Source organism: Eptatretus burgeri, chromosome 1, assembly GCF_056783735.1.
Source record: "Eptatretus burgeri isolate ZD-2024b chromosome 1, Ebu_testis_v1, whole genome shotgun sequence".
In the NCBI taxonomy this organism is placed as follows: Eukaryota; Metazoa; Chordata; class Myxini; order Myxiniformes; family Myxinidae; genus Eptatretus; species Eptatretus burgeri.
In genome coordinates this window covers 45,326,370-45,346,099 of record NC_140961.1, presented here as the reverse complement: position 1 = coordinate 45,346,099, position 19,730 = coordinate 45,326,370, and the positions used below count along the sequence as shown (strand labels likewise).

General features: G+C 48.2%; 1 protein-coding gene across 4 annotated transcripts in view; it reads left to right on the top strand.

The window, feature by feature from the left end:
- Positions 1-2,195: 2,195 nt before the first annotated feature.
- The window catches only part of LOC147034373 (E3 ubiquitin/ISG15 ligase TRIM25-like), a 32,974-nt gene continuing 15,439 nt past the window's right edge, over positions 2,196-19,730 (top strand). For 3 of the 4 annotated variants that reach the window (XM_085881715.1, XM_085881726.1, XM_085881696.1), the window contains exons 1-6: positions 2,225-2,379; positions 13,126-13,753; positions 14,660-14,755; positions 15,045-15,242; positions 15,374-15,396; positions 15,542-15,666. In XM_085881715.1, the coding sequence (XP_085737841.1) occupies positions 13,151-13,753; positions 14,660-14,755; positions 15,045-15,242; positions 15,374-15,396; positions 15,542-15,666 (1,045 nt within the window). In that variant the 5' untranslated portion in view covers positions 2,225-2,379; positions 13,126-13,150. Of the gene's footprint in view, positions 2,380-13,125; positions 13,754-14,659; positions 14,756-15,044; positions 15,243-15,373; positions 15,397-15,541; positions 15,667-19,730 lie in introns of all 4 variants that reach the window. The other variant, XM_085881706.1, reaches the window with a different exon arrangement.

Genomic DNA, 19,730 nt, shown 5'->3' with positions numbered 1-19,730 from the left:
CTAGGGTCCTGAGTTCGAGTCCCAAATCCTGGTGTTGGCTTTAGCGGTTAGGGTGGTGGTTTGGGATCCTAGGGTCCTGAGTTCGAGTCCCAAATCCTGGTGTTGGCTTTAGCGGTTAGGGTGGTGGCTTGGGATCCTCGGTTCCTGAGTTCGAGTCCCAAATCCTGGTGTTGGCTGTTAGGGTGGTGGCTTGGGATCCTAGGGTCCTGAGTTCGAGTCCCAAATCCTGGTGTTGGCTTTAGCGGTTAGGGTGGTGGTTTGGGATCCTAGGGTCCTGAGTTCGAGTCCCAAATCCTGGTGTTGGCTTTAGCGGTTAGGGTGGTGGCTTGGGATCCTCGGTTCCTGAGTTCGAGTCCCAAATCCTGGTGTTGGCTGTTAGGGTGGTGGCTTGGGATCCTAGGGTCCTGAGTTCGAGTCCCAAATCCTGGTGTTGGCTTTAGCGGTTAGGGTGGTGGTTTGGGATCCTAGGGTCCTGAGTTCGAGTCCTAAATCTTGGTGTTGGCTGTTAGGGTGGTGGCTTGGGATCCTCGGTTCCTGAGTTCGAGTCCCAAATCCTGGTGTTGGCTGTTAGGGTGGTGGCTTGGGATCCTAGGGTCCTGAGTTCGAGTCCCAAATCCTGGTGTTGGCTTTAGCGGTTAGGGTGGTGGTTTGGGATCCTAGGGTCCTGAGTTCGAGTCCCAAATCTTGGTGTTGGCTGTTAGGGTGGTGGCTTGGGATCCTAGGGTCCTGAGTTCGAGTCCCAAATCTTGGTGTTGGCTGTTAGGGTGGTGGCTTGGGATCCTCGGGTCCTGAGTTCGAGTCCCAAATCCTGGTGTTGGCTGTTAGGGTGGTGGCTTGGGATCCTAGGGTCCTGAGTTCGAGTCCCAAATCCTGGTGTTGGCTTTAGCGGTTAGGGTGGTGGCTTGGGATCCTAGGGTCCTGAGTTCGAGTCCCAAATCTTGGTGTTGGCTGTTAGGGTGGTGGCTTGGGATCCTCGGGTCCTGAGTTCGAGTCCCAAATCCTGGTGTTGGCTTTAGCGGTTAGGGTGGTGGCTTGGGATCCCAGGGTCCTGAGTTCGAGTCCCGTTGGTCACTGAATTAACACCAGGGGGGTTGACTCAGAGCCTGTCATCCTTCCGAGGTCGGCAAAATCAGCACCAGTATCCTGGTAATTGGGGCACTGCATCAGTGGCAAAGCTGTGCCCCCCAAAAAATGATGCAACCAGCAGCCAAAAAGGCAGCACACGATGGGAACTGGGAGTGCATGATGTTGGCAACATTACATGTGAACAACTTGTTTGATCCACGAGTATATTATGAAGATGATCAAGATTTTTTTTTTCCCACCAAAAAGTGTAATAATTGACATTTTGGTTTCCAGGTGACAGCCAGCTACACAAAGCACGAGGGGAATTTGTTTCTTCTCTATTCCCTTCATGTACAGCCTTTTCACCTGCTGGTTGCATCATTGGTTCAGGACACAGCAGTGCCACTGATGCAGTGCCCCGATGACCAGTTCACTGGTACTCATTTCACTGACCTCAGAAGGATGACAAGCTCTGAGTCAACTCATGACCCTGAAGTCCCAAGGCATTCTTATGAATGAACCGTTCCTGAGTGTTCAGTCACTCCAGTTTATGTCCACAACTCGACATCTCGGTTGTTGTTTCGGTTGCAGGCTGTGGCTGCTGGTTGCATCATTTTCTGGAAGTACGGCTATGCCGCTGATGCAGTGCCCCTGTTACCAGTAAGCTGGCACTCATTATGCTGACCTTGGAAGTATGACAGGCGTTAAGGAAGTTGGAAACCGGTTCGTGTGGTTTTTCTTTTTCTTTGGGCGTTCTACACTGTGTTAAACATACCTGCAACTAAAATACAGTAATACATTGACACACACACACACACACACACACACACACACACACACACACACACACACACACACACACACACACACACACACACACACACACACACACACACACACACACACACACACTGAGGCGTAACCACCATTGCTGACAAAATACCAAAACAAAAGAACCTCAAAAGCCATCACGCAGTTTTTCCAACATAACAGCCCCAAATAAATCTTAGATAGATAAATAAATAAAAAGAACAAGAGGAAGAAGAACTCCAAACAGTTTCACATGGAAACGCCCAGATTGTATTTCAACCAATGAGAAGTTAGCAATCTGGAGGAGGGGGCGGACCCTTCTCCTTGAATGATCATATGAAAACGAGAATGCGGAAGAAGAAGAACTAGAAAAAGAAGAAGAAGAAAAGAAGAAGAGGAGGAAGAAGAAGAAGAAGAAGAAGAAGAAGAAGAAGAAGAATTATAATAATAAGATTCTCATCTGATTTTGTTGTGGACCAAGGTGTGTGGTGTTGTTCAATCCGCGTAAGTTTTTGTTGTGACAGTAAAGGTAAATAGTGTATTTCCGTTTGTTGCGATTGAGATTCAACATGTCCGTTCGTTTTATCACAGTAATGGCGTTTTGTTTCTTGTCATTGATGGTCATGTACCTGGGAATCACTCCCTGTTTCATCTCGACTCACCTTCTGTCAGCCATCTTGAACGTTAATTTGATTATTATTATTATTGTATTTTGTATTCGCCAAAACGAGCGAGGTTTTGTTGTAATCCGTGGGGGTTTCCTCACAATTACATGTTGACATGAACGTTCCTCGTAATGACGAGTGTTTGTCGATGTGCGGAACTTTTAATTCCTCTCAGAAATTTACTTCTTGCAACGGCTTTGTGTATGTGTGAGGGTTTGTTTGTTATTTTATTGATAACCCCGAGCCGACGAGGTTGGCGGTTCTTACCGGAGAGGGACTGGGGGGGAGGGGAGAATGAGGGAGGGGGGAGGGGAAATGAGAGGGGGGGGAGGGGAGAATGAGAGAGGGGGAGGGGAGAATGAGAGAGGGAGGAGGGGAGAATGAGAGAGGGAGGGGAGGGGAGAATGAGGGAGGAGGGGAGGGGAGAATGAGGGAGGGAGGGGAGGGGAGAATGAGGGAGGGGAGGGGAGAATGAGGAGGGGAGGGAGAGGGAGGGAGAGGGAGGGGAGGGAGGGGAGAGGGAGGGGAGAGGGGAGGGAGGGGAGAGGGAGGGGAGAGGGAGGGAGGGGAGAGGGGAGGGGAGAGAGGGGAGGGGAGAGAGGGAGGGGAGAGGGAGGGGAGAGAGGGAGGAGAGAGGGAGGGGAGAGAGGGAGGGGAGAGAGGGGAGGGAGAGGGAGGGGAGAGAGGGGAGGGGAGAGGGAGGGGAGAGAGGGAGGGGAGGGAAAGAGGGGAGGGAGAGAGGGGAGGGGAGAGAGGGAGGGGAGGGAGAGAGGGAGGGGAGGGAAAGAGGGGAGGGGAGAGAGGGAGAGGGAGGGGAGAGAGGGAGGGGAGGGAAAGAGGGGAGGAGAGGGAGGGGAGGGAAAGAGGGGAGGAGGGGGAGGAGAGGGAGGGGAGGGAAAGAGGGGAGGGAAAGAGGGAGGGGGAAAGAGGGGGAGGGAAAGAGGGAGGGGAGGGGAGGGAGAGGGAGGGGAGGGAAAGAGGGAGGGGGGAGGGAAAGAGGGAGGGGAGGGAAAGAGGGAGGGGAGGGGAGGGAAAGAGGGAGGGGAGGGGAGGGAAAGAGGGGAGGGGAGGGGAGGGAAAGAGGGAGGGGAGGGAAAGGGGAGGGAAAGAGGGAGGGGAGGGAAAGAGGGAGGGAGGGGGAGGGAAAGAGGGAGGGAAAGAGGGAGGGAGGGGAGGGGAGGGAAAGAGGGAGGGGAGGGGAGGGAAAGAGGGAGGGGAGGGGAGGGAAAGAGGGAGGGGAATGGGAGGGAAAGAGGGAGGGGAGGGAAAGAGGGAGGGGAGGGGAGGCAGAGGGAAAGGGGGAGGGAAGGAGGAGGGGGAGGGAAAGGGGAGGGGAGGGAAAGGGGGAGGGAAAGAGGGGGAGGGAGGGAAAGAGGGGGAGAGGGAGAGGGAGGGAAAGAGGGGGAGAGGAGAGGGAGAGGGGGAGGGAGAGAGAGGGGGAGAGAGGGGGAGAGGGGGAGGGGCGAGAGGGGAGGTGGCGAGAGGAGGTGAGGAGGAGGGCGGGAGGAGAGGAGAGGGGAGGAGCAGGAGGAGAGGGAGGAGGAGAGGAGGAGAGGGAGTGGCAGGTGAGAGGAGCAAAGGGGGTGGAGGGAGGGGAGAGGAGGAGGGCATGGGCAGGGGGAGGGGAGGAGAGGGAGGAGAGTGGAGGAGAAGGGAGGGGACGAGAGGAGAGGAGAGAGAGAGGAGAGGGAGGAGGAGAGGAGGAGAGGGAGTGGCAGGTGAGAGGAGCAAAGGGGGTGGAGGGAGGGGAGAGGAGGAGGGCATGGGCAGGGGGAGGGGAGGAGAGGGAGGAGGGGAGGAGAGGGGAGGAGAGTGGAGGGGAGAGGGAGGAGAAGGGAGGGGGCGAGAGGGGAGGAGAGGGGAGGAGCAGGAGGAGAGGGAGGAGGAGAGGAGGAGAGGGAGTGGCAGGTGAGAGGAGCAAAGGGGGTGGAGGGAGGGGAGAGGAGGAGGGCATGGGCAGGGGGAGGGGAGGAGAGGGGAGGAGAGGGGAGGAGAGGAGAGGGGAGGAGAGTGGAGGGGAGAGGGAGGAGAAGGGAGGGGCGAGAGGGGAGGAGAGGGGAGGAGCAGGAGGAGAGGGAGGAGGAGAGGAGGAGAGGGAGTGGCAGGTGAGAGGAGCAAAGGGGGTGGAGGGAGGGGAGAGGAGGAGGGCATGGGCAGGGGGAGGGGAGGAGAGGGGAGGAGAGTGGAGAGAGAGGGAGGAGAAGGGAGGGGGCGAGAGGGGAGGGGCGAGAGGGGAGGCGGCGAGAGGAGGGCGGGAGGAGAGGGGAGGGGCAGGAGGAGAGGGAGGGTCAGGAGAGAGGAGGAGAGGAGAGGGAGTGGCAGGTGAGAGGAGCAGAGGGAGTGGCAGGTGAGAGGAGCAGAGGGGGTGGAGGGAGGGGAGAGGAGGAGGGAATGGGCAGGGGAGGGGAGAGGGAGGGCTCAGTGGCAGGATAAGTGGTTCGGGGCAGAGGGTAGGGGGCAGGGGGCCTTTCGCCTTTCAACTTGTGCGACTCGTCATGGAGCAGGTTCAGGAGTCGCCGTGGTAACGGCGGGGGATGAGACCTTGCTCAATCTGTTACCATCCAATCCTGTGAGTTAAAGGTTGTGAATGACCTTCAGTCAGAGTAAATACCAGCACCACCTGTTCTGCTTGTATTGTAAACGGCATCTGCAAACCAACATGGCAGATTAAAAAAAAACAAAAAACAAAACTATCCCTGTAGGTCTGGAATCCATTGCCCATAAATAATGCACAAGGTGAAATTTTTTTAACATCAATTGTATAAACTACCAACCCATTTCCAAGCGATGTTGAACAGTGATATGACATGGCTGCTGAGATGTCAGGCGTGTAAATCAAGAACACTCCATTAGCCAGGTGCACTGTATTGGTTTTTCTCACTGCCTGTTAAGGTAACATGCAAGTTTCCACCTTTTGGGATCCTTATGAGCTGAATTGTTCAAGCATACCTGTCCCATGGCTAAAAGTTCCAAGCAGCACAGGTTGTTTGAATTGATCTTTGAGGTGTACTTACCAGAGTCTTTATCAAATCTGTTACCATCGCTGTAAAATGTGCTGGGGGAGAACGAGAGGTATTTACTCAAGTCAGAATAATTCACCAAGAACTGACAGCTTTGGACCACAATGTAACAGCTTGCTTTAGTGGTCGCGAGCTTTGTTCTCGCTTGTCTGAAATAAAATCTCCAATGTTGCTGACAAATTATTTTTCTTTTAAATCCCAGGAAATACCACTCGTCCCTAAGCTGATAGGAATAGGGGAGGGGGGGGGGATAATAATAAAGGTGGGGGGGGTGGGGAAATGGAAGGCAGAGGTGCGGTGGAGCATTAATTACGATTCATACCGTCTCGTCAAAACGATTCTGCATCGAATAACAGTGAAGATGGAAACAAAATAATGTCTGAAATCCATTTTATACCGGTCATACTATGCTGTACCTTACCTTCCAGAGGCTAATGGCGCCGCTCGGACATGTTCGGAGACAGACATGTCTAGACATGAGATGGAGAGAGATGTACTGCATTGTATTGGGAGGGGGTAGAGCAAAGATGGGACAAAGGGAGAGATGGAAGGGTGGTGGTTGGCAGAGAGAATATGATGTGCTTTCTGAAACGCACACGCACGCACACACACACACACACACACACACACACACACACACACACACACACACACACACACACACACACACACACACACACACACACACACACACACACACACACACACACACACACACACACACACACACACACACACACACCATTTACAATTTGACCAAATATCGACTTCTTTTTTTTTTCCCCCTGTAATTTACTATATTCTGCTAACCAACCCCTCCCTCCAACCCGGTGTCAAATTTAGATTTATGTTCAAAGGCAATGATTCCACGATTATGGAGAACCACTGGCTGCATTATGGCCCATGAGCAAACTTATGGATGTCACAACCAAAAGGTCATTCAAAATCAAGATGCTCATTCACATTCCTCCCTTGTAGCATTGGCCTACAAAATTGCAGAATTATCGTGTGTGTCTGTGTGTGTCTGTGTGTGTCCTCCATGAAACCTATCAGCTTGAAACTTTGCATGCATACTCTAGGAACTCCAAGGAAGCGCAAGAGTGGAAAAATTTGGTGTTTGGGTTAATTAAAACACCCCTTTTGATGGTAATTAACAGCCTTATTAAATCATATCCTTTATCAGGCACATCCTCAGGCACCTCACTCTCTGGGGTCTTAAGATGTACCCTGGGTGTCCTCGCTGGGGTCTGAAGCCACCATGTCACAGCCATTTAATGATAAAAAAATTTTCCCCCCTCTCACTTTCCTCACTCATTATCCAATCCATGTTAATCACACCTACAAATTGCTGCATACATTGCAACGCTGATAAACACCCGGAGACAGCAATGTTCGTGGCTTTATTTCATTTCCGCACATCCCATAGCCTTAAGAATCTCTAAAACCAAGCCAAATTACAAAATGTAAGCTCCAGAATTGAACTCAGCAGCAGCTCCGACATTTAAGATATAATATTTTTTTTTAAAACATTTGTCCAATTTGTCCAAAAACATTGCTTGGGAGTTTAGTGATGGCAATTGGTAATCACTTGCCAAGCCAGGTGCGCCATTTGGAGTACTTGCTTGAGTGCTTAAGCCACTTGCCGAGCGCAGTGGAGTTAATAGCGGTACAGTTTGTGTCCCAATCGGGATGTACAGTCAACAGTTAGAAGTACGTATACAGCGCACACGGGTAGATTTGGATCTGATGGGACTCGCCGCAGGTGTGTGGACATGCCACGCCTGTTACAGGCAACCGCGATGGCAAAGTTTCATCCCGTATCTTATGGAGGTTTTATCAGGTTTTCCTTTGTCCTCACACCTGTTTCTAAAGCAATTGGTTATACGTTTCTCTTTGTGAGTTTTAAAGCAAAATATGTGATAAAACCTTATTTCCAAGCTGTTTGCCATATTAACACGTTTTCTAAATTACTGAGCCAAATATATATGTATATATTGTTGTAGTTTCCCACCCGTCGGCGTACGGGCGACCACTTCTAGCCAATGGCGGCCGCTCTCGCCCACCGAACGGACAAACCGAGTCGCAGCTTTTGGATCAACGCCGAAATCCAGCTATGGGTGTATCTTTAATCACACCAAAAATCAGCCAGCTATTCTGTCCGCGCGCGACAGGGTCTGATCGCCGAATTGTCGATTTACCTAATTATGCGTGCAGACAGAAATGCCGGGGATTTACACCTCGACGGGACCTGCTTGGAAACAAGCTGCTAAGCAGCTCGCTCCGTTTGCGATTTGCCGAGCGGTGTATATCGCCAAGCCCCGCCGGATCCGATTCTCTTATCGGTTATTAACAACCAGCTATATTCCGAACTTAATTATGGAAGTTCAACTGAGGGAAAGGACGCAACGAACCGGTCAACATTCACACAAGGACATTTATTACATACACGACACATATGCAGTCATGTATGCAATTAGGCGAGGAAAACAAAAGCAATGCATTTACGCAAGGCAAGGAAAAGCAATGCAATCAAGCAATGGGTGAAGGGGGGGGGGGGTGGTAGGACACGAGTAAAAAGAAAGCCTACAGCCGATGTCTATAGTTATTATGTACAGTCACTTATGCAGTTTTACTTATGGGACTGGCGCCACGAACACACACACAAAAACCCAGAAAAGGAAAGAAAGAGAACGTGACCGTATGGTGAATTATTGGGCTCCGTCCTCCTCGATCCGACCTTCCCTGAGAGAGCTTCCTCGCACACGACCCAGAGAGAGCGCCCACAACCACCGACCCAATCCACGCCTCCAGAGAGACTGCGAGAGCGCGCGCGATACAGAGCAGAGAGAGAGAGAGAGAGAGAGAGAGAGAGAGAGAGAGAGAGAGAGAGAGAGAGAGAGAGAGAGAGAGAGAGAGAGAGAGAGGAGAGAGAGAGAGAGAGAGAGAGAGAGAGAGAGAGAGAGAGAGAGAGAGAGAGAGAGAGATTTTCCTTTCAGCGCCTCCTTTTTATCACAGAGCCCCGCCCCCCTCACCTCCCGCCCTTCTTCCAGCGCGCGAGGGAAACTTCCAGAAGGAGTCATTTTCCCGCCCAATCGGGGACGTTCCCTCACCGCTCCGCCGTATTCGTCTTTGTCCTTGTGCCTTTTGGAGGATCGAATCTACCGTGTTGGCCGGTGGGAATGTCATCGGTTGGGTGGGGGGGGGGGAAGGGGTGCCGCCGTCCGTTCTACCTCGACGAATGCCAGGCTTCTCGCAACTGTGTGCCGAGGTGGAAACGCGGTGGTGGTTGTGGTTACGGTGGTTGTTGTGAAGGCGGTTGTAGAGAAGGTGGCTGCTGTGAAGGTGGTTGTGGATAAGGTGGGTGTGCTTGTGGTGGTTGAGTGGTGGTTGGTCCAAAATATAGATAGCAAAAGAAAAACACTACCTCAAAGATCACAGCCCGGTTACACAAATAAAGCCCTTTAGACCTCGGTGGGGAAATCTATCAGAACACAGACTTATCGACATAACTGATCTAAAGGACCTGTATGGTGTTCTGTGAATTTCCACAACCGTAACACTACCCCCTCCCCTTTTTACAGACTCGTCCCGAGTCGTCAAATTTTTGTGTGCCTTCATGTGTAAGTTCTCCACGAGCACATTTTATCTTCGGATCCCTGAGTGCGACATTTGGTGTATCCGTGTCCCAAAAGTAAATAACCTACGGGCTGAGTAAGGCCTAAGTCACATTTGCTCTACAGCGAGGATACGGCAGCCGTACGCCCTCTGAATTGACAGAAATGTGCGGTGGCCGCAGAGAAACTGAGGTGGCCTCAGGGTGGCCCTACGCCGTTTGGCTATATTTTACAGGCCGTAGGGTCGCCGTGGAATTATAGCGCGGAGTTATAACTTTTTTCATTTCTACGTTTGCCGTAGCATTTCGACATGCCGAAAGAAAAAAACTGGTAAAAAAACCCCAAAAAAACCCCACTCGTTACAGTCCGTCTGGCCGCACATTCGCCTTAGGGCCCCCCTGCGGTCGCCTTGCGGGCACCTTGCGTCTGCCTTGAAAATTCTATGGCCGCCGCAGGAACGCCCTAAGGTCACCGTGTGACATCAAATCAAAGACCATACGGCACCCCCACGTTTTCGGTCTCCACAATTTATAAATATGCCGTGCGGCTCCCCGAAAAATAAAAACATGTGACTGCTACATTGTGTGACCGTGGAAATACTGCGGCCGCCATATAATTGCTAGTGGCCGTAGATTTTGGAGACCCCACGGCCGCCGTGGCAAATGTGACTTAGGCTTAACTAACTAAACGAACTCACTCATGCGGACGACTTACCTAAATTGCCGGCGCTAAGACACACATGCAGGGGGAGCAAACTCATGTACAATTTACCTTTAAGTTTACACTAAACCATGGCCCAGGACTGATGCACTCTCAAATGGACCCAGGACTCAATAAATGGTTAACTAAAACATTAGGTAATAAAACAAAAAATTAACTTCAACGAAACTCATTATGCATTAATGTGTTTGTAGTTGAGGTGTTCAATGTGAGCACCTCCATGCACACAACATCCATTCATACGAAGTGCGAAGGTTTCATTTATGTTTCTGCAAGTTTTAATGGTTATTGTCTGGACATAAACCTCAACTGCTGCCTTCAGATCAGGTTCAGATCTGGGATCCTGTTCCTTGTACACGTTGTCCTTACAAGCTCCCCAGAGTGTCCCTCGTCACTAAACCACACATCATGAATCCAGTTTGGGTTTGCCTCAATCTTCTGCTGCAGCATCTCACACATAGCGACTCATGCTGCTTTATCCCCATCAGTCAATTTATGAGCTGCTGTGATGTGGTAAGGAAAGAGGTTTAAATCTTGTTTCATTCTTCTTCTGATACTGCTGGGAGTTCAGCCGATCTTTGTCGATGGGATTTCTTTGCACTTTGCATGACTGACTCATGAACTCGTTCTATGTTTCCTTCACACCGTATACTTCTTGGACGACCGGACCTTCCCTTGTTAATGTTGAGAATCGTCCCTTCACTTTTGAACTTTTTCACAAGTTTCCAAATGGCTGGCTTGCTTGGCTTGTTTCTGGGATGCATTCCATCTTTAGTACAGAACCTCGTCTGGACGGAAGCAATTTATTTGGTTTCAAAATACCACGTGACAATGTTTACTCTTTGCTCCGCAGAAAACGTCATTTTCCCCATAGAATACTTTGGTTATGCTTAAATGACTTCTCCAAAGATCATTGATCATTCCTGCAAAAAAAAAAAATTAAGCTAATGACTAAAAGTACAAAGGTCATTTGAAGTGGTTAACCTTGTATTGGCACCCCCTGTACTTCATATACATATACATATACTATATATATATATATATATATATATATATATATATATATATATATATATATATATATATATATATTTTAAACAAGTTGGCGCTTTCAACCAAAAGTAAAAACTCGATCGACTCCTCAAATTTGAGCAAAAATGCGAGAGACCGGGTCTGCTCTTGCTTTTATTTTTCCACTGTGATGTGGAATTATCCTACCCATCCTCCCGCTCTTGGTACTCAATCGCGTGGTGAGATCGTTGCTTCTAAACAACTTGCATTCCACAAAGCCCACAAGTGTTTGTCTCCTCTCATATCAGGAGAGCCAGAAAACATTGTCCAATCTCAACAATGAGGTGTCAAACTTGTCTCCCTCCACTAAAACCTGGTGGTGCCTTGTCAAGTCCATCTCGAATGTATGCTCCCCTTCCATACCTTCCCTCAACTCAAATGGCTACAGCTGACTCTGCTTGTGAGAAGGCAGAATTCCTTCATGCTGTTTTCTTACAAATATCGTGGCCCAAACCCCTCCCTTTCTGTACCACTCCTTCCCAGCCACACCCACCTGCTCTTGAATTCTGACTTTTGCACCTGAGAATGTGGAAAAGTTTCTGGAAACCCTCAACTCTGTGCAACTCGACCGGATGGCATAAGCTCACATGTCCAAAAAGCCTGCCCTGCTGCCCTTTTCACCCTGTCATTTACCATAGGTCATCTTCAATCTCCTTGGAAATCGGCAAACATCAAGGAATTACTTTTTTTTTTAAAGGTGTAAAAACAGAACCCCTTAACTACAGATTAATTGGCTTACTTCTAATCAGCAAGGACAGGGAATCCATCATTCCTTTTCTCCAACAGCCTCATTTCAGATCATCAATTTGGATTCAGACCTGGTCACTACCTTGGAGATGCTGCTTCTACTCTCCCAACAATGGATGAAGGACCTTCCATGAGACATGATATCAGGGACATCTCTCTGGATATATAGTCAAGCTTTTAATACAGTCTGGCATCCTGCCTTGCTCTCCAAACTGTTGACCTATGGAATCCAAGGTCAAATCCACTCTTTGATTTCTGACTTCATCCATTCTTGTGGACAACGTGTGACTCTCAATGGAATCCTTTCATCCCCTCTCCTGTCATGGCTGGAGAACTCCAAGGCAGTGTTCTAGACTCCATGTTATTCCTAGTCTTCCTCAATGATCTCACTGACTCTCTGTAAAATCCTCTTTATCTCTTTGCTGATAACTCCGTGAGATATTTCTGCCGTGAGAGATTTCATTCTTCTGACAGGCAGCAGCCTCTTCCCTCTCCTCAGACCTTTACAAAAACCACAAACTGGTCAAACACTTGGAATATACCTTTCAATCCTGAGCTATGTGTGTGTCTATCTCTGTCTCCAAAGGACCGTACTGCAAATCCTCCCATATACCTTCTCACCAACATTCTCAGAGGTTCAGTCACTAAAACTCTTGGATCTCTTGAGAAAGCCACATTTCAATGTTGGCCTCTCAAAGCCAGATGCAGACTGGGCATTCTCCGTATGGTGCCTTTTGAAGTGAGGGAAGGGAAGCATACACCAGTGATGGACTTGACAAGGTACGACTGGGTTTTAGAGGAGGAAGACCAGTTTGAAAGTTCATTCTTGAGATTAGACAGATGTTGTTTTTCTGGCTGTCATGAGTGGACACACACTTGTGGGCTTTGTGGAATGCAAGTTGTTTTGAAGCAACTGCTTCACCACGTCAGTCAGAGTACCAAGAGCGGGATGATGGGTAAGATATAATTGAAGAAGAGGTGGGATGAATCTGCAGATGAGAGCAGGTTTCTGTGGAAGAATTCGCAGGCTGAATTGATCAGTAGCAGTGGATATAGGAGACAGTCCTGAAGTGTTAAAAAAGAAAAGAAAAGCCTATCCCCCTTTTTCCCCATTGAAACAATGCCGCGGCATTTTCCACGAACGTCCCCTGCGAATGTCAGGGTCTTGCAGTACTCTTCTGTTGTACTTTGCAGTGAAATTGTATCCCGCAACCACTTTTAATGTTTTAACGATATTGACTGCACCGTCATATTGACATTGAAGTGCTTTCACTGGTTCATGTTAATTATTTTAATGTTGCTTTATTTATTAAGTTATTTATTTATTTTTGCTTTGTATTCAAAACTGCATCGCACTATGCTTTGGAAAAGTTCTTGTCTTGCTGTCTCCTGTTTTGATCCCTCCCAATGCAGGAAACTTTTCTGAAGGTGTTGAGGGATGGCGGAATCCTGCCATGCTCGAATTTGCTACGATGATCTTAAATGCGGGGTGTGCTTGGATCTCTTTATGGAGCCAGTGACGCTCGTTTGTGGGCATTCATTTTGTCTTGATTGTGTAGAACACTACTGGGTGAACAGAGGTGGTGCTACACGCTACACTTGTCCCACCTGCAGGCAGGTTTTCTCCCGAATGCCACAGCTCAGCCCGAATGTAGTTCTCTCCAGAATGGTTGCACAGATGAAGTTGCAGGTGATGAAGATGGAAAAAAGAAAAAGTAAAGCCAAAACTGTGGACGGTGTGCCTGCGGACAAGGAGGAAGAACTTCCTGGAAAGTGTGAGGTTTGCAAAGAAGAGTCGGTGAAGTTTTGTGTACCTTGTGAGATTCAGTGCTGCAGTGAGCATATTAAACCACACCAAAAAAGGGGGCACAAGCTCGTGGAACCTGACACAGATGTGGAGTCTTTGAGATGCACTCAGCATGGGCAGTTAATTCAACTCTATTGCAAGGACGATGGGACCTTGTTGTGTCCACAGTGCATGCCCGGAAGTCATCAGCATCATGAGGTTCTTTCGGTCGAGGCTGCTCACATTGAACTCAAGGTAACAAAATCTTTGAACTTGATGTAACTTGTGATTAATTGCAAACACCTTTTGCTTCACTGAGCTGTGAAGTAGCTTCAGTGTACACATTGGAAGTGGCCCAGTGATTTATTTAAGAGCCATGTACATTCGGCATACAAGGAAAACCTTAACAGTTGTTTGTCATTTTTTTACCTGCTGTCCATGGATATCCTTTTAACATTTTATCACTTGTGTCGCACACAAGTAAATGCGATTTCAAGTTTTTTTGAAACATTTCATTGAATGAGTTGGGGTTTTTTTTCCTTCTTATTGTCTGTTTTACGAGCTTGGTGGCGGTGGTGGTGGTGGCCACTGTGATTTTTTTTTTCATATCAGATGACATCATTCTTGCTATGACTGTACGCAGTTGTTTTGCATGACTGAAGGTGGGAGTTTTATTTGGATCATATTTCTTACCAGTTTCCCCCCCCCCCCGCTTTTGTATGCCTCCGCACCAAGGGTGCCAGAGGCATTATGTTTCCGGGTTGTCCGTCCGTCCGTCCGTCCGGATTTTCGTTTACGCGATAACTCAAGATGCAAATTGTAGCATTTCATCAAACTTGGTGAAAAGGTAAAGTAAGACAGGGCAATTAAGTGATTAGATTTTGGGCCAGATGTGATAAAGGTCAAAGGTCAAGGTCAAACTCTAAAATTTTACTGTTTACACCCTAACTCAAGAAATATTGGACAGAATTTCATCAAACTTGGTACAAAGGTAAAGTTAGACAGGACAATTAACTGATTAGATTTTGGGCCAGATATGATAAAGGTCAAGGGTCAAATATGTCAATACTCAAGTGTTTGTGCGGGAGAGCGGAGGCATACCCGTCGACTGCGCGCAGTCAAATTACTCTAGTTTTTTTTTGTTTTTTTGTTTTTTTGCAGAAGCATTTGGCTGAAAAAATTGAGAGCCTTCAAGAGTCTCGTCAGAACGTGGCTGCTCAGCTGCAGCAGCTAAGACTTGAGCACTCACATGAACAGGTATGAATGCCATGGCCTGTTCTGTTTTACAGCGTGACAGGTGAATGTCCATTCTTAAGTATTATAGCCATGACCATGCACCTCTTCAGTTTCATGAAACCTTCCTGACCTTGATGCCTACTCTCTGCATTGCTGAGGGGCTGTATGACATCAAACAGAGTTGCACATGAATTTTCATGATTCATGAGTGATCATATTTTATCTGTTCTTTTTCTTGGTGCCTGACTGATGTTTATATGTTTGTTTTAAATGGATAAAAATTCATTCATTTATTTATTTATTGGAGCAGAAAAGAAATGAGCTCCATGACATTGTGGACAAGGTTGTGGATATAATGAAGGAGCGCCTCAAGGCGAAGGAGAATGCTGCCCTTTCCTGTTTGAGGCAACGCAAAAATTACATGGAGACTGAGATGCAGTCTATCCTAGAATCCCAAGCTTTGCTCCAGCAAGAAATGAATGAGTCAAACTCACTTGGTGCTCTAAAGGTGGGCTACTTGTGTTGATAATTATAATAGGAGCACAGGTTATTTTAAATCATGGTTGCCTTTTGAAAATGCTTTTTTCATTCTTGTGAAACATCTTTATGCTGATCCCCCCCTCCTTTTTTCCTTCCTAGCTTCACAGTGATATACAGCAGAGGTGAGTGGAGTAACTATACATTTGGTTGATGAGTGTGCACACCACTTGAATTTTTTTCTCACTTCCTTCCAACATGTCCTGCTCTCATTTACACCTATGCTGCATTTTTGCCACATCGTCATTACTCGATCCTCATTTTGTCTAGGCTGGCAGCTCTCGAGAAAGTTGCCAACGCTCCGCGCACACCTGTACGCATAGACGTGTCAAAGGAGGTGGAACAACTTGATGCGTTCATCCAGCTTAACAAGAATGTCATCAGTGGTGCTTGGCGTGAGTTTTGGTACACAGGGGCTTGGCTATGTTCAAATTTCCAATGAACATTTTGGTTTTAATAATTGCAACAATATTGTTTGTGGGGTAGATGGAGGAATTTCATAGAAAATATAAGAGTGTATTGTTACGAATTTGGAATTCGATTGCACACAACATACAGGTAGGTTCCTTTAGTCAGCTATGTCGATAAGTGCTTGTTCCCTCGATAGCTCACCTTCCATTGTTTAAATGTTTAGAAATCGATTAGATGCGCTGCGGATCGATTTAATAGTTAGGGAACGAAACAATGGAGACGTCCCTCTCCCTCTTCTGCGAAGAGGAAGAAGAACCCTGCCGTCCCATGATTCATGATGTCAACAACTCCCTCCCACCCGTGGTTGAGCGGGGGATGGATCACGAGGGCATGAATCACGCCGGGCGCGGAGGAGGGGGGCCGAGAAGGATAAGGACGAGATCCTTTCTTTGTTCTTGAGAAGTAAGCTTTTTGCTTCGGCAGAGAGTAGTCGCTCAGCAGACCTTCGGGTCCTGTTTGGCTTGGGTTAGGGTTGGAGGCTTTTGAAAGCTTTTAGCTTCAAGCTGCCTTGTTTGGAAGAGAGTTGAGCTGGTTACTCGGCTCGAGCTTCGAGTGGTGGCTTCTTCTTCATGGTTCATGGAGTTCTTTGTTCTCCGTTTGGTTCCCGGCTTGGTGCGATTCATCGACCTCTTCTTGGAGGTGGTTCCTTGGGGAAAGCGGTGCATCGACGGGAAGGATCGGCGCCTCGTCTCACCAGCACGTGTTGAGAAGCGCGGGAGGATTCGCGGGAGCTCGGGAAGGATCGCGGCTCACGGCGATTGGGTCCAGCTCGCTCTCGCTGGAGCCTTAGTCCAAACAACTTGAAGACCACACGAGGTGGAGATGTTCGAGATAGGTTCTGGGTTTCAGCTCACCTGTCCTCCGAGCTGGAGCTCATTATTAAAGGCCTCTGCCGCCATTTCTTGGGTGTGTGTGCGTACGTGTGTCCGTGGGCCTGTCCAATAAGTAGGAAACTGTGAAGTGCTCTGTGTGCTGTAAATGTTTGCATTGCATTTCGTATAGTCGGAATAGTTCTGCTCTTACGTGCTTCCCTAGTTCCCCATTATTATTAATAAATACCCCAATTGTTAAATGTTTCCAGCTCGTCGCGTCGATTCTTTCATTGACTGAGCATTTCGTGTGTTGGGAGTTAGAAAGCCGTTGGTTTGCCGTAAAAGGGGGATATTTGGACGGACGGTTCTCGGCGATTAAGCCGCTCGGAATCGCGCACGGGACAGGCTCGCCTCGGCGGTTTGTTCCGTACGAGTTCCGTCGAGGGTGGAATATCCCGGTAGTTGGATCACGTGGGTATTTGGGTACATTGAAGATTGGCAATCGACCCTATCCCACGTGATCTGCCCATTGGCGTATTTCGGTTCTTGTACAAGGACCCGCTTGGACTTATCCGGGCGGCGATCTATATTCCGGGCGATCGGTCGGGCCGACTCGACTTGCGGCTCCGTTCAGAGCGGTCGGTTGGCAGCTGCTGACCCCGGCACCGTAACAGTATAGAGTAGCTCTGTCTGTGGATGTGTAGGAGACACCTCGATGTAAATGAAGTTGGGAAACTGAGCTTAAGTGTTACTTGCCACCACAGGGGAGGTGGTGCTGTGTTAATTGGGTAGGGCTTAAGGATAATTTGTCCCAGTATGTGATTGCCCCCTGTGACCTTCTATGTTTTTGCATTTCAAGACCGGCGATTTAAAAAGGGATCACGTCCTTAAAACGACAACTGGGCTGCATGTCCAGACAGGCAAAAACTCCGCCTCCAGGGGTGACAGTGAGCAAACCATGCCCCTGGAGTGGATGATTGACGGGCGTGAGGTTAGGCAGAGAGTCTCGCGTTGTGTGACAAGAAGGCAGTTGGGACGAGTTTTGAAGCGAGATAGGCAGGATCGGTGGTTAAAAAAGAAGGACACTTCGGCTGGCTTTCCCTCGACACGGTGAAGAAGGAAGGCCACCTGATTCTCGTGTACTTGCTGAGGGGAATTGGGTCGCGTGATTGAGCAAGACGCTGGCCATTGACTGTTGGCTATGTCGTGTGAGACCACACCTCAAAGCCTCTTGTTGGGCCATTGGGGGAAGACTGTGCTGTTTTGCAGAGCAGCAGTGGCGTCGGCAAGCACGATCGACGGAAGTTGCACGGCAGTTTCTGAGCCCTCGTGTTGAGTATTGCCTCCTGTACATTTGCACACCCAGAGAGAGGCTGGGCGCATTTTACCGCACAGTGACGAAGCGGTTTGGTGATCTTCAAGCTTCTGAAACTCATCCCAGGGGACACAGATAAGTGCAGGGATAAAGGAGAGGTTTTTTTTGTTTTATCTGTCCCTTTGTCCGTGTGGAGGCGCCTCAAACTTGGATTTAGTTTTACCTCTCGTTCCGTTTCATTATCAACCCGTTTTGAATTATTACCATTGTAAATATTTGTTTCATTTCCATTAACCCTGTATTTTTTGTTTTATTTTTTAAAGTTGCTTGTGTTGTCTTTGTCGTGGGTTTGAGTATAAACCCCTGTGCTGTGCTTCCCTCCATAACTTGCATTTGCCATCCTCCCATCCCGCGTGCACCATAATATCCGAGAATCTCGGCAGTAAGCCTCCAAAGGAAACCGTTTGGTAATCTGTCCAGGTAGGTAAAACCACCTGGACACGACAATATTCTCTGTTCTATTGGAAGGAAGATATTTTGACAGGGATATATTTGGTACCCTGGACTTTTTCAACAACACAAAATTTCTTCCCTGATTGTGATTACCACTTTGATCGAAGTGGGAAATCTTGTCTGCTCCTGTGACCCAGAGAGCTAAACTGGTGGGAGCTGGGAGGTATTACCTAGTCAGGCAGGTCAATGGGTAGGAGCCAGACTAGGAGCAGTCACATCTTTGGTGGTTGGAAAATTTATTTTTCCATCTGGCCTAGTTACCCCCACCTTCACAGTGATCCTATGAAGAGGGCTTTCCTGGTTTCAGGATTTGGTGAATGGTACCAGTCAGTCTTTTTTCTCTTTATATTCTCCTTTCTTTTCAGTTATTCTGCATCTTTCTTGTCCAGGACTCCCTGTGGGATATCGTGAATTCTGTCTGAAGGGTACCGGAAACAAACATGTTGCCGGTCACGGCTGCTTGGTAGTACAGGATCACAAACTTGTTTTGTAATTCTTTGAGAGGCTGATTTATGAACATGTTTAAGATGTTGATGGTTGTACTGCCATGGGGGTGGCCATTGCAGCCATTTTCAGTTGCATTCCTTCGGCCAACAGTGGCCTTGTTATGATAATGTGTTAGCATGAGTTTTTGGGACCCTATTGAGTTTTGGACTGCATTGTGAATTTGTTTGGGTAACTTTGACTGTTGTCTTCTTGTATTGTGTTTTTACGACTAAGAATATGGTTATACAGTCTAACAACAAGATCTCTACCTGCCCGTGTGCAGCGGCGCTCAAATCCTTTTAATATTTGTTTCTCCAATATCAGGGGCTTTCGCTCCAACTTTTGTTCAGCTAAACTCACCTGACCTGCTGGCTCTATCTGAGTTGGACAGTGGCATCTTCCTCCTTTTCTTTCAAGTTACATTTTTCACAATTTGATCACCCTCCTCATGGTCTTGGTATCCATGTTAACTCTGAGCTCCTTGGACTTTTGGTTCCCCCACAATGGGCTCTCTGGAGAAAAATCCGGCCACTCGGGTATATGGAGGTTTGAATAGCAGCTGATAAACTGGTCGCTAGAGTTCAAAGGTTAAAGACTCCACCTTCAGCTTGTAAAAGGTCTCTTGAAAGTGGCTCTCACTAGTTCATGTCTTTTCCGCCTTGCTCTCCTGCATTCAACAACATATCTCCTCTTTCTGTATCGCTCGCCTTCCTTTCCCTCTTGTGCCGTGCTCGATGCAATCTCAAACAGCATTGACAGGGCGATTTTACTGCAGCCTTCTGCACACAGCATGCATGGTATTTGGTGAATTCAACGTTCACCACGATGTGCAAGGGTCTCTTGAGTCCAAATGTCTGTTCTG